This window comes from Gobio gobio (assembly GCF_949357685.1).
Source record: "Gobio gobio genome assembly, chromosome: 20".
NCBI classification, from domain to species: domain Eukaryota; kingdom Metazoa; phylum Chordata; class Actinopteri; order Cypriniformes; family Gobionidae; genus Gobio; species Gobio gobio.
In genome coordinates this window covers 35,958,639-35,971,043 of record NC_137113.1, presented here as the reverse complement: position 1 = coordinate 35,971,043, position 12,405 = coordinate 35,958,639, and the positions used below count along the sequence as shown (strand labels likewise).

Sequence of the window (12,405 nt, the reverse complement as noted above, 5' to 3'; positions counted from 1 at the left end):
CATAATTGACATACAGGATATGTTGTAACAAGGTCTATTTTTATCCAGTTCTTTGGTTTTTTGAGTGGTATTGCTTTCCATTTGATCAAACACTGGTATTTCCCAGTCCTGTTTGGTTTCACTCAATTTTTTTTGCTGACTCAACAAATTAAGTTAACTCACTTTATCCACTAGCACATCATGCCTACTACAGTTACATTTTCTCAATTAATGGATTATTTAGGATCCATTAGTAGTTATATCACACATCACTGTTCTCAAATTTAAAAAAAAAATATTAATATACAATACTTACAACACTAAGTGAAAACACCCAAAGTTCCCAAAGAAGTTGAACATTTTGTATTCTGACTGTAAATAAACAAAACTGAAAGACTTTTACACCTCCTGGTCATAGTACACCTATGAAGAATGGTCAAAAATTCCCATAAACGAGCTGTTATAGCTAGATTCATATATTCCTTTGATATTGATGCATAATGTTTTCAGCAATATTTTGATGAACATGATTAGGCTACTCATAAGCATTAAGAATGTTGCAATAATGAAAATATGATAATATACATCCAGAGTTCCATTCCATATGTTCAAGTTTCATTCCATATATTCAAACTTCATATATATATATATATATATGCGCAAAAAACCCTAAATAACGACTTACATAGTGATGACGATTTCAAAACACTGCCTCATGAAGCTTCGAAGCGTTATGAATCAGCGAGTCGATTCAGCAGTTTGAATCGACAAATTTCAGCAGTTTGGCGGTTTGACACACGATCCGAATCATCATTCGGCTTATTGATTCATAACGCTTTGAAGCTTCATGAGGCCGTGTTTTGAAATCGTCATCACTATGTAAGTCAATATTTAGGGTTTTTTTGCGCACAAAAACTATTGTCGCCGATTCATAAAGTTATTTTAGAACCACTGTAGTGAGATGGACTTTGTAACGGCGTCTTTAGTACCTTTTAAGGGTCTTGAGAGTGAACCGTGCCATTGTGCCAATGGAGGCCTTTCAGAGCCATCAGATTTCAACTAAAATATCTTCATTTCTGTTCCGAAGATGAACGAAGGTCTGACGGGTGTCGAACGACATGAGGGTAAGTAATTAATGACAGAATTTTCATTTTTGGGTGAACTAACCCTTTAAGCTTTTATTTGAGAAAAGAACAAAGAACGGCACTGAAGTCATTCTTAAGAAAAGAAGATATGTTCAAAGTTTTGCCGACCGGATACGGCGAAAGTCTATCAACTAACGTTAGCTCGGCTTCACCTTCTTCTTTGCTCTGGTTGGTTGTGGCTGTCATGGCGCTATCCAATTGCATGCAGAGGGAATTTGAAAGACAAACGTTTATCCCGCCCCTCGGATTGAGCCCTGTCAATGGTGAGTTTCCAGACCCAAGGCTAGTGGAAGGTATGATTCTTTCTGTATTAATGTTTGCCCGATAAGCAGGAACTTCCAGGCCTGTGAGGTTCACACCATTCAGCCATTCATCCATTAATTAATTTCTTCCTCAGTAGAATGGTACGGTTACCAGTATTTTGCCCCATACATGCATTACTGTAGCTCATCATTACTCAGGATTGCAAGTTTCATTCTATATATTCAGACTTTCAGTCCATATATTCAAGTTTCATTCCATATATTCAAGTTTCATTCCATATACTCAAACTTCATATTATAAATACAATAATTTCCTGAACAGCATGCCATAATATAATTATATAATATAAAATAACATTTTAAACCATGAAAAATACATTTTGAAAATCTTATTTTTTTAAATTAAAGAATTAACTTGGGCAGATTGAGAAAAGGTGACCAACTAATGCTAAAATACAGTGTTCGTTTTTCCAATGAACGCAGATAATATCTAATGGTGCATATCATCCACTGACAGATATTTCTTGGTGTGAAACCAGAGATAATTCTGACTGTTCAGTGGAAATCTAATAAGTAACCGCTGCTGAATAAACACTTTCGCTCATGTTTGTTGACAGACGTAGGGTGCACCATATAAAGACAAAAAAAACAAGAACAATTTCAAAGAGAAACAACATCTCTAACAGTTTTAGTGTATCATTTTATTGGAATTTTAGTAAAAATATACAATTTTGTGGTTCTCATATTTTGCAGGAAATCCAAATCACAGGCATTGTTTATAAAAAACACAAAAAAAGTTGTCAACAGGAAATGATGCATGAACTTTTATAACATATATAAAAACAAACCTTATACCACAATGTTATTTTCTGTTTTCGCTTCTGAAGGATTAAATGTGAACAGTCAGCAGTTCACTCTCTCAGTTCACAGGTATTCCCACAAGAGTCAAATCATAACTAACACTGAGCTGTCCTCATGGTGACAGACGTGAAAGCAACATCACATCCCATCAGTGATTACTGGTAGCCTATGTAGATGATGAGAAATGGCTCTTTTGGGCAGGGAGGTCGGAGCTGTTGCACGCCCACCAAAACCACATGTTCTTAGAGGTGTGATGGAGTGAAATGTCCTCTATAGAGCAGCGATGGCTTTAGCTGCCATTCTCCGGCCCAGTGGAAGGCTCAAGTCTGTGATGGACAGCACAGTTTTGGGTTTTGCCAGTGCCTTAAGCTTCACCAGTTCTGAAATCTGTGAAGACAAATTCAACAAGATTTTCCACACTAAAATTTAGGGCTGAACGATGTTTTAACTGATAATCATATTTTACGCCAAAAGGATTTCGAGGTAACACTTTATTTTACAGTGTCCTTGTTACACTTGTACTCACTGTAGCAATAATAACAGTAAAATATAGCTGCAAGCAGCCATTATCGGGGCCAAGCGCAAAGAAGAAGACAAGACATGCCAAAATGGCTGGCAATGTCAGCTCAACTGCAGCAATGAGCAATTAAAGACCTATTAAGGTGATTTTAGGCAAAATATCTGTAAAATGATAAATTCAGTCAATAATAATGATTTATCACTTTCAACCAATAGGTGGCACGGTTACGAAATTGATGTGGTGTGGTCAGAATAAGGAAACAATGACACATACAAAGATTGGTGTCAATATATTAAAGCAGGGTGTCAATATAGTGTCAATATGTCATTGCAGAGATATAGCCACTAGGGATGAAACGGTATGGAAATTTAACATCACGATTATAGCGACCCAAATTATCACGGTTATCAATATTATCACGGTTTTCTTCAAATGAGATGAAAGTGTTCAAAAGAACAGATGCACACACTTAAAGCATTTCAACAAGTTTTATATTTGAAAATCAACAAACAACAAATAACTAAAGCAGCTCTATGCACTTTTTTAAGCTAGATTCTATTCTGTGGGATTTCCTTCCTTATAATGGCCGTCGTCAATAGCAACGCATAACGCATAAATAATAATTTGTCGTAAATATAATCTCTAATATTATCTCTGTAAATATATTCTCAAGCAATATTCTCATCAGTGTTGCATTTAAATCTAGCTAGCATACTATTTTGTGTAAGAGCCCAAACAGTAGGCCTATCCTAGTGAAATAATGCATATCCATATTTCCATATGATTTGACAGTTTATTTTATTAAATATCAAAATATGTGCATCATACCTGACACCTAAATGATCACTTTACAGTCAGTTTTATGACTGTAATTCTCTTCAAATGCTATTGAAGTTTGAAACGTGTATAACGTTACCAATGTTGTATGTAACTTTAGAGACGGTCCCTAAATTCGCCTGCGTTATGCCAGTCATATCAGATGCGCTGTGGTTCTGCTGTGTTTTTTAAACCATTTTCGCTGCTGAAATAGAACAGAGACAGTCATCCACTGTATGATGAGTGAATCTCTTGCATACATCGTACGTTTATCTCTGTTTTGAGAGCAGATTTCAGCGTGAGAGCGGCGCGCGCTCTGAACAAAACTCTTTTTACCATACGGTTCTATGGGCTGCCATAGACTTCGTGGCGGAAGAAGAAGATGATGAATAATAATAATAATAATAGGAACGGATACTGTTACAATAGGTGCCTTCGCACGTTCGGTGCTTGGCCCCTAATTATGCCTAATTACATTCAACTTACCCTAAACCAAACCCTACCCTATAGTAAGTACATATTGTTAATTAATATTACTCAGTACTTAAAGGGATCCCCTGGTGTTAAGACTTGTATGGCTTAATATAACTTAAACGATGTCTCTTACTGAAATATGTAGTAGAAAATCCATGAAAGATGTACGTTATTTAAAAAATCCATTATATATTTGGACAATGGGCGGCGCCGTTTTGTTTGCATTCTAGGTCGATGAGGTAGAATGGTTGCACTCGGCAATCAACTGCCGCTACCCGTAGCTATTTTTACCACAACACAACTCGAAAAATGTTTCAGAGTTAAACAAAACCATTCAATTGCAAACACACGTGCACACAAACAGATCGGCGCGCACGCACACACACACACACATCTGACAGACTGCTCTGTCTCAATCGAGATGCGTTATGGGCTGCCCTCGTCAGTCTCCACGACAGGGGCTGAATCCGAAATCGTCCCCTATACCCTTAAATAGGGCACTATTTGAGGGGACAGCCATTTGTAGTGGTGTCTGAAAACATAGTGGACATGTTCGAGTGCATTCATTCTATCCCACATTGCACCGCAATAACGAGTGTACAGCCGGACACACAACGGCTGTCCAACTTCTTCACGCACTCGTTTTCATCCTCTCTTTCAAGTGAACTGTATTACTAAAGTAGGGAATAGTGAATGAGGGTTTAGGGGGCGATTTCGGATTCAGTCAGGTAGTGCTGGCCTGCTGAGTCGGAACCAGGTGACAAATTAGGCAAGTCAACCCTCATGTAAAATTACAGCTGATTGAGCGTGGATGTGTGTGTGTGTGCCGATCTATTGGTGTGTGTGAGTTTGTGTGCACGTGTGTTTGAGTGTGTTTTAAATGCAATTACAAAGCAATTGATGGGTTTTGTTTAACTCTGAAACATTTTTTGAGTTGTGTTATGGTAAAAAAAAATATGGGTAGCGGCAGTTGATTGCCGAGTGCAACCATTCTACGTCATCGACCTAGAACGCAAACAAAATGGCCGCTCATTGTCCAAATATAATGGATTTTTTAAATAACGTAGATCTTTCATGGGTTTTCTACTACATATTTCAGTAAGAGACATCATTTATGTTATATTAAGCCAACACCAGGGAATCCCTTTAAATGTATAATTACACTGTAACGACACCTTAAAATGAAGTGTAAGCGATTTTGTTTCTTGATCAAAATTTCTCATTTGAAAGATTTCTTTGGTTACACTTTATTTTACGTTGTCCTTGTTGCGGTACTGAGTAATATTAATTAACATCATGTACTTAATATTGAGTTTGCCTTTGGTTTAGGGTTAATTGCATGTAAATATGTACAACTTAATGTTAATACCATATAAGTATATGTATCAGAATTTTTGCACTTTCATACAAGCACAAATCAAGAGAATGCCAACTCATTCGCAGGGTTTATCTCATCTAGTTTCCTGAATTATTATACGTGTTATTTACATTAACACACTCTCAACATTATGAAAAATGGCAAAACATTAAGACGTTTCTTTCAAAAGCTAAAGAAAAAATTCTTAATATTAATTCCAGATATTCCAAATTGTTAATGTTTTTCTATTAAAAACTTTATTATTGTAGCACAGAGGTTGCACGCAAGTGCATCCACAAATCAAGTTTATGTTTGGATTTATCATAGTCAGTCACTGAGAATGTTTGCTCGCAGATTTTGTCGTAGCAAATAGCACAAGCGGCCTCATGAAGGAACGCAGAGTGGCTGTATTACGCTTTCATTTGACCAGAATATCTCAATAGAGATCGCTAAACTTCAACAAACATGTTTGTCAGTGTCAGCATCAGCACTTTTTTTTGCAGTGCAGAGAGAGCATGTGCACATGGTTGCCAGGTTGGGAAGATTAAGTAAACACTGGGCAGAAAATGTATCCTTAGAAATGCTCTGATTGGGGGATTTTAAAATTTTGACAACTGCTGACCAAAGCAATGAAACATGAGAAAGAAAAAAAACATGATAACCAGCAGGCCAATATCGCAGATGTTTAATCATGATTCAAATACGATTCATTGTGCAGCTTTACCAGAATGCTGCTTGTATATCAGTGTATGTGTTGTGCGTGTATTGTAGATGATTCCCTTACCATGGTAAAAGGCATAAATTGCAGAATACTGCCCCGGCTGCCCTGCTCTGAGCACTCTACACACTCCTCGATAAAGCTCTGAACAAACTGCGTGTGAGGGCCCGCCGTCTTAGACCCCATTAGAGAAGAAATCAACAGGAACAGATTTGCTAGAAAGAAAGGGGGGAACAAAAGACAAGAATCTGCTTGTAAGCACGGCTTGTAAGAGGTAGTGCGGTGGTGGTACTACAGAACAGAGATGGTAATACAACATTATTTAATCTATCTAGTGGGACTACATTTTCAGCAGAGATGCAGCACAAACCTAACACTCTGTTGAGAGGGTCTCTCATATTGACGGTGTGAAGCTGAGAGGCAGACAGTGAACTGCTCATGGAACGGTCACCTAGAAAGATAACAGCATTTTACTTTGTGTCAAATTTTATTGACCTAAATGTTGTAACATAAGAAAGTAGAAAGTGGAACATTTGTACTATGTCATAGTATCAAAGCAGATTTCATTATACTTCCCTATCTCGGTTTAATACAATCAACTTTCATTAACAGCTCTTCCTCCCTCACTTTTAGTGAAAGTGAGAAAAGTGTCATGGCTTCCAGAAACTACTTAAAACAATTCAGTTCTCTCGATATTTCTCCATTTCTATTTTCCAACTATCCATTTACATTTATTCATTTAGCAGATGCTTTTATCCAAAGTGACTTACAAATGAGGAATACAACCCCCTAAAAAGACAATGATGTGAGAAGTGCTACCAATTCAAAGTTTCAATCCTTGATGTTATTGGCCAGATTAGTACAAGCTCAATAAAGTCAATATTTTTAGTGAAGTAGCAGTAAGCTTAAAGGCATTTAAGTGATTTTTATGAATTCAGCAAAGAATATTAATCTACATAAAGGAAATTAACTTAACAAAAAAAATTCTGGTCTGTCTTCAGTACATTATTTTTGGAAAATTATTTTCATCCACTGTGTCATGGGCATATTGAGTGATAATGCCACAGGAAGTTCAAAACTATCACAAGCTGTGTTGCATTTTTGTGGGGATTTTTCTGCAAAATTGAAATCTTACAATTATTGCAGCATAGGCAGGTTTGGTTAACAGCACACTAAAAAAGCAAGTTTCTAGATTGACTAATAGATAAAAATGGTGTATTAATCCCCAGAGGGACGTTCAGGTGGAGAACTAAAGTTTAAGTCATTTTAATGCAGTAGTTGTCGTTTTTTATGCAGCTTGTGGTAGGTGAGGCAGGCAGGAAATGACCTGGACTGGACAGCATGACAGTCTCGTCCTCATTGGAGCTGAGCAGACGCATCAGTTTAGATGGCTGCGTATCATCCAAAGGGAACAGGTTGGTGTAGTCCTACAACCAATGAGAGAAGAAAGAGTGAGATTTAAGTTTAAGAGATTTAAGCATACACAGCATGACTGAGTTCAGTTAAAGTGCCTCATTATGCAAAATTTCAAACATCAGTGCAAATTAATGGAGTTATTATCAGTCTCCCAAAAGAAAGAACTATTCTGAACTACCTGAAACAAGTCGTCAGTAATTCCAGTCTTACTTCCTGCATGAACCGACAAAGGTTTGTAACAAATTTGCATAATGCCAACCAATGGTCTTCATTGGCTGCACGTGAACAACGTCTACTTTGCCTCGTTGTCAAACACTGTAGTTGTATCGGAGGCCTGGAAGAGTTTGGTTTGTGTTGTCAACATGTCGAGAAGACAATGTTTTTTGTGCTGTGAAAGCAAATACACTTTACATGCACTCGGACTCGAAATGATTTGCTAAAATAGTTACTGTTCGTATCACGTGTATCAAGTGCTAAGGATTTGGATGCATGTAACCTTACTGTAGGAGACCGCCAACACAAAATTAGGAATCTTTAAAACAGCATAATAGAGACTTTAACATAGGCTGTTTTAGAAACGGTGTGACCGACCTCTATATCCTCACGTTGTCTCTTGCGCTGTCGTGCTGATGCTTGACCCTTATGATGAGACGAGTAAGAACTGAGAGCACACCACACTGACAACCTATAACACACACACACACATTATGATTTTTTTCATGTTAGCTTTGAAGTTAACATCTACATGCTAATATACTTTGAAAGGTTGACAGAATAGACATTTAAAATGTAGTCTTTCCTCTAGATTAAAGCAGGTGTTCCCCCACGCAAATTCTGTCAGATAAAAGAAGGTTTACCACTATAAGGGTGTTTGATATCATCTACTGTAAATGTTCATTTAAAGGAACACTCCACTTTTTTGAAAATAGGCTCATTTTCCAACTCCCCTAGAGTTAAACAGTTGAGTTTTACCGTTTTCGAATCCATTCAGCCGATCTCCGAATCTGGCAGTATAACTTTTTGCATAGCTTCGCATAGATCATTGAATCTAATTAGACCGTTAGCATCTCGCTCAAAAAGGACCAAAGAGTTTCGATATTTTTCCTATTTAAAACTTGACACTTCTGAAGTTACATCGTGTACTAAGACCGACGGAAAATGAAAAGTTGCGATTTTCTAGGCCGATATGGCTAGGAACTATACTCCTAACTTTGCTGCCATACCATGGGTGCAGCAGGCGCAATGATATTACGCGGCGCCTGAAAATAGTCCCCAGCACGCTCTCTGTGCAAGCAGGTTGTCACGTTGGTTATGTTGACGGAAGTTAGCCTATTTTCAGGCGCTGTGTAATATCATTGCGCCTGCTACACCCATGGTACGGCAGGAAAGATCCTTGATTATTACGCAGGCATTAGAGTATAGTTCCTAGCCATATCGGTCTAGAAAATATAGAAAACTTTTAATTTTCCGTCAGTCTTAGTACACAATGTAACTACAGAAGTGTCAAGTTTTAAATAGGAAAAATATCGAAACTCTTTGGTCCTTTTTGAGCAAGATGCTAACTGTCTAATCAGATTCAATGATCTATGCGAAGCTATGCTAAAAGTGCTACCGCCAGATCCGGGGATCGGCTGAATGGATTCGAAAACGGTAAAATAGTTTAACTCTAAGGGAGTTGGAAAATGAGCCTATTTTCAAAAAAGAGTGGAGTGTTCCTTTAACTTACTATAACTAAATTTAAAAAAGAGAAAGCAAGGAAAAAGCCTGACAACTCCATATCATCACAACGGATGTCCGTTTTGAATCTCAGACAGAAAAAAGAGGAAGGAGATGAAAGACAGCAAGCAAAAAGAGGAAAGGAGAGTACAGAACTTCAGAGTTCATTCATACATAAATTCATCATTCTTATTATGAAACAATCAAAAACTTCTGACCTGCAAGTGAATGAATAAAAAAGTATTAAACAATGAAAGTAAGTAAAGAGTTATTTGGTGAGGGCTCCACCTGTTTTTCCATATTAACACAAGTACATGATAATGTGGACTTTTTGGCTGGCCTCAATAATGGGGTGAACTATGGAAGAATATGGTATTTATAGAGGATATTGTGAAAAATGGGACACTAATGACCACATTGGCACAAAATAAGGGTCTAAATAAGCATCATTGCATCATGGTGGTAATCAAGTAGAATTTTACAACTTCTGAGGAAATGATGTCACAGCGGTGGTTCTCAACATTTCTCATGATGTCACAGCAGTGGTTCTCAACCTTTCTGAACCAAAGCTGAACAAAATATTCAAAGGACCACCAATATAAAGCAAAATATGTCCTCCGGTATTCCTACTGTAATTATGCTGTTAGTTTTTTATTTTTTTTTAATTAAAAGTAAATGGGAGTGTTGATATATTACTTAACTGCAATTCATTTTGTGATTACAGACATTTCAAGAACTTCATGTTCAAAAAAGCACAAATAAATACAGTTAGATAATGTATAATGTAATTAATATTTATAATTATAAAAATTTGAATTTTAAGCTATTTTGTGTCTCTTTTGGAATTGTTTTAATAGTTAATAATCAGGTTTTTTACATTTTAAAAAAAGATTACATTTTAATTGTATGTTTTTTAAGTATTTCAATTAAATTAAATGTTAATATATTAATAATAATAATATTTATATATTAAATTGTATTTATAATAATACATTAATTTAAATCATTTGAATCCTGTGGCCCCCTTGGAAGGGTGTTCTGTTTCGATTAATCAAAAAGTGCTTATTTTGATTAGTCCACCAGCTATATTTATGCTTTCAGTATGAAAATAATCATATTATACTTTATCTTAAAAATAAGAACTGTACACAAAAAAATAAAACCAAATTAAACCCAATTTAGGATTTTGCTTACAATTTGGTTACATTCAAATCTGGCTGCACAAATATTTACAATCAAACACAACATATAAAATAACAACATTGCAAATTATGTTTATGATTATGTACCATTTTAGAGCAATAAAGGGATTCATTTATTTCTTTTTCTGAACACAAAAGATGATATTTTGAAGAATATGGGTAACCAAACAGTTGATGGGCCCCACTGACTTCCATAGTATTTTTTTCCCATACTACGAAAGTAAATAGGGTCCATCAACTATGTGTTTACCCATATTCTTCAGAATATCTTCTTTTGTGTTCAACAGAAAAAATAAATTCATACAGGTTTGGAACAATGTGAAGGTGAGTAAATGATGAAAGAATTCTATCATGCTATTTAAAAAAAATGCATGTCATACTTTGCAAGTGCTCTTCCAGGCGGATCTACCAGGCTGTGCCAATGGGCAGGGTCAGTGAGGAGACGTGGCAGAATGTGACCCAGCAGGGTGAGGGTGATCTGTTGTGTGTCCAGGCAGAAAATACTGTATAGCAACTCCACCACACGAGATGCCCACTCTTTACGGGTCTCCTTCAGGAGCTCCTACAACACAAACACATGCACAAAGTCTGATTACAGGTACAATTAATTTCCCATAATCTTTAATAGTACAATCTGAAACACATTTACCTTAACCAGGTTGTTAGTAAACCAGAACACCCCTCCCATATGTAGTAGGTTCTCAAAGAGATGGAATGCATGGGAGTCCACCCAGCCCTTCTCCAGAACCTCCCTGAACTGGGTTTGCAGAGCCTGGCGGATGGGCTGGCGTGCTGGGAGAAGGTTACGGTAGGGAATAATCTCCTGACCCTCGACCGCCGGCCGCAGGGACAGTCCTGTCTGCTGAAATACATCAGCACACATGTGCTCCAAGATAGAGCTCATGATCACCACACTGGACAAGGTGTGAAAGAGAGGGAGACAAATAACAGTCTTTCAGGGCTATTAAATTCTGTACCTGGAGCAGAGTTTAGTTCCAACCCAAATCAAACACCTGCCTAATCTTGAAGACCTGGAACTAAAAACTGCAGTTCATGGCACACAATTTTCATAAATTTCTAAAGTTTTGCTTATAATCACGTTTACCCACAAACGTTCAGTGCAACGTTTGAATACAATAAAAAAAACTAGACAACTAGATAGATATCACACATACATAAAAAAAGTTTATACTAAGATAATTGAAATACAAAAAAAAACAATTAACACTATATTGGCAAGTTTTGGGACGCCTGCCTTTACATGCACATGAAATTTAATGACATCACATTCTTAGTCCGTAGGGTTTAATATAGAGTTGGCCCAGCCTTTGCAGCTATAATAGCTTTTTGTCTTTATGGACCTTGCTTTGTGCACTGGTGCGCAGTCATGTTGGAACAGGAAGGGACCATCCTCAAAATGCTCAACAGAGTTGGGAGCATGAAATTGTCCAAATTGTCTTGGTATGCTGAAGCATTAATAGATCCTTTCACAGGAACTAAGGGGCCAAACCCAACCCCTGAAAAACAACCCCCACACCATAATCCCCCCTCCACCAAACTTTACACTTGGCACAATGCAGTGAGGCAAGTACCGTTCTCCAGGCAACCGCCAAACCCAGACTCATTGCCAGACAGAGAAGCGTGATGCGTCATTCCAGAAAACATGCCTCCACTGCTCTAGAGTCCAGTGGCGGCGTGCTTTACACCACTGCATCCGACGCTTTGCATTGCACTTGGTGATGTAAGGCGTGGATGCAGCTGCTCGACTATGGAAAGCCATTCCATGAAGATCTCTAAGCACTATTCTTGAGCTAATCTGAAGGCCACATGAAGTTTTGAGGTCTGTAGCTATTGACTCTGCAGGAAGTTGCCGACTTCTGCGCACTGTGCGCCTCAGCATGCGCTGACCCCGCTCTGTGATTTTACATGGCCTACCAC

At 37.5% G+C, this 12,405-nt stretch overlaps 1 protein-coding gene across 1 annotated transcript in view; it reads right to left on the bottom strand.

Moving 5' to 3' along the window:
* Positions 1-2,049: 2,049 nt before the first annotated feature.
* The window catches only part of med24 (mediator complex subunit 24), a 32,472-nt gene continuing 22,116 nt past the window's right edge, over positions 2,050-12,405 (bottom strand). Inside the window, exons 20-26 of the mRNA XM_079845902.1 lie at positions 11,117-11,381; positions 10,848-11,029; positions 8,141-8,234; positions 7,461-7,560; positions 6,504-6,584; positions 6,200-6,348; positions 2,050-2,635 (exon numbers count right to left, since the gene is read on the bottom strand). Coding sequence (XP_079702028.1) covers positions 2,519-2,635; positions 6,200-6,348; positions 6,504-6,584; positions 7,461-7,560; positions 8,141-8,234; positions 10,848-11,029; positions 11,117-11,381 — 988 coding nt within the window. The 3' untranslated portion in view covers positions 2,050-2,518. The remainder of the gene's footprint in view (positions 2,636-6,199; positions 6,349-6,503; positions 6,585-7,460; positions 7,561-8,140; positions 8,235-10,847; positions 11,030-11,116; positions 11,382-12,405) is intronic.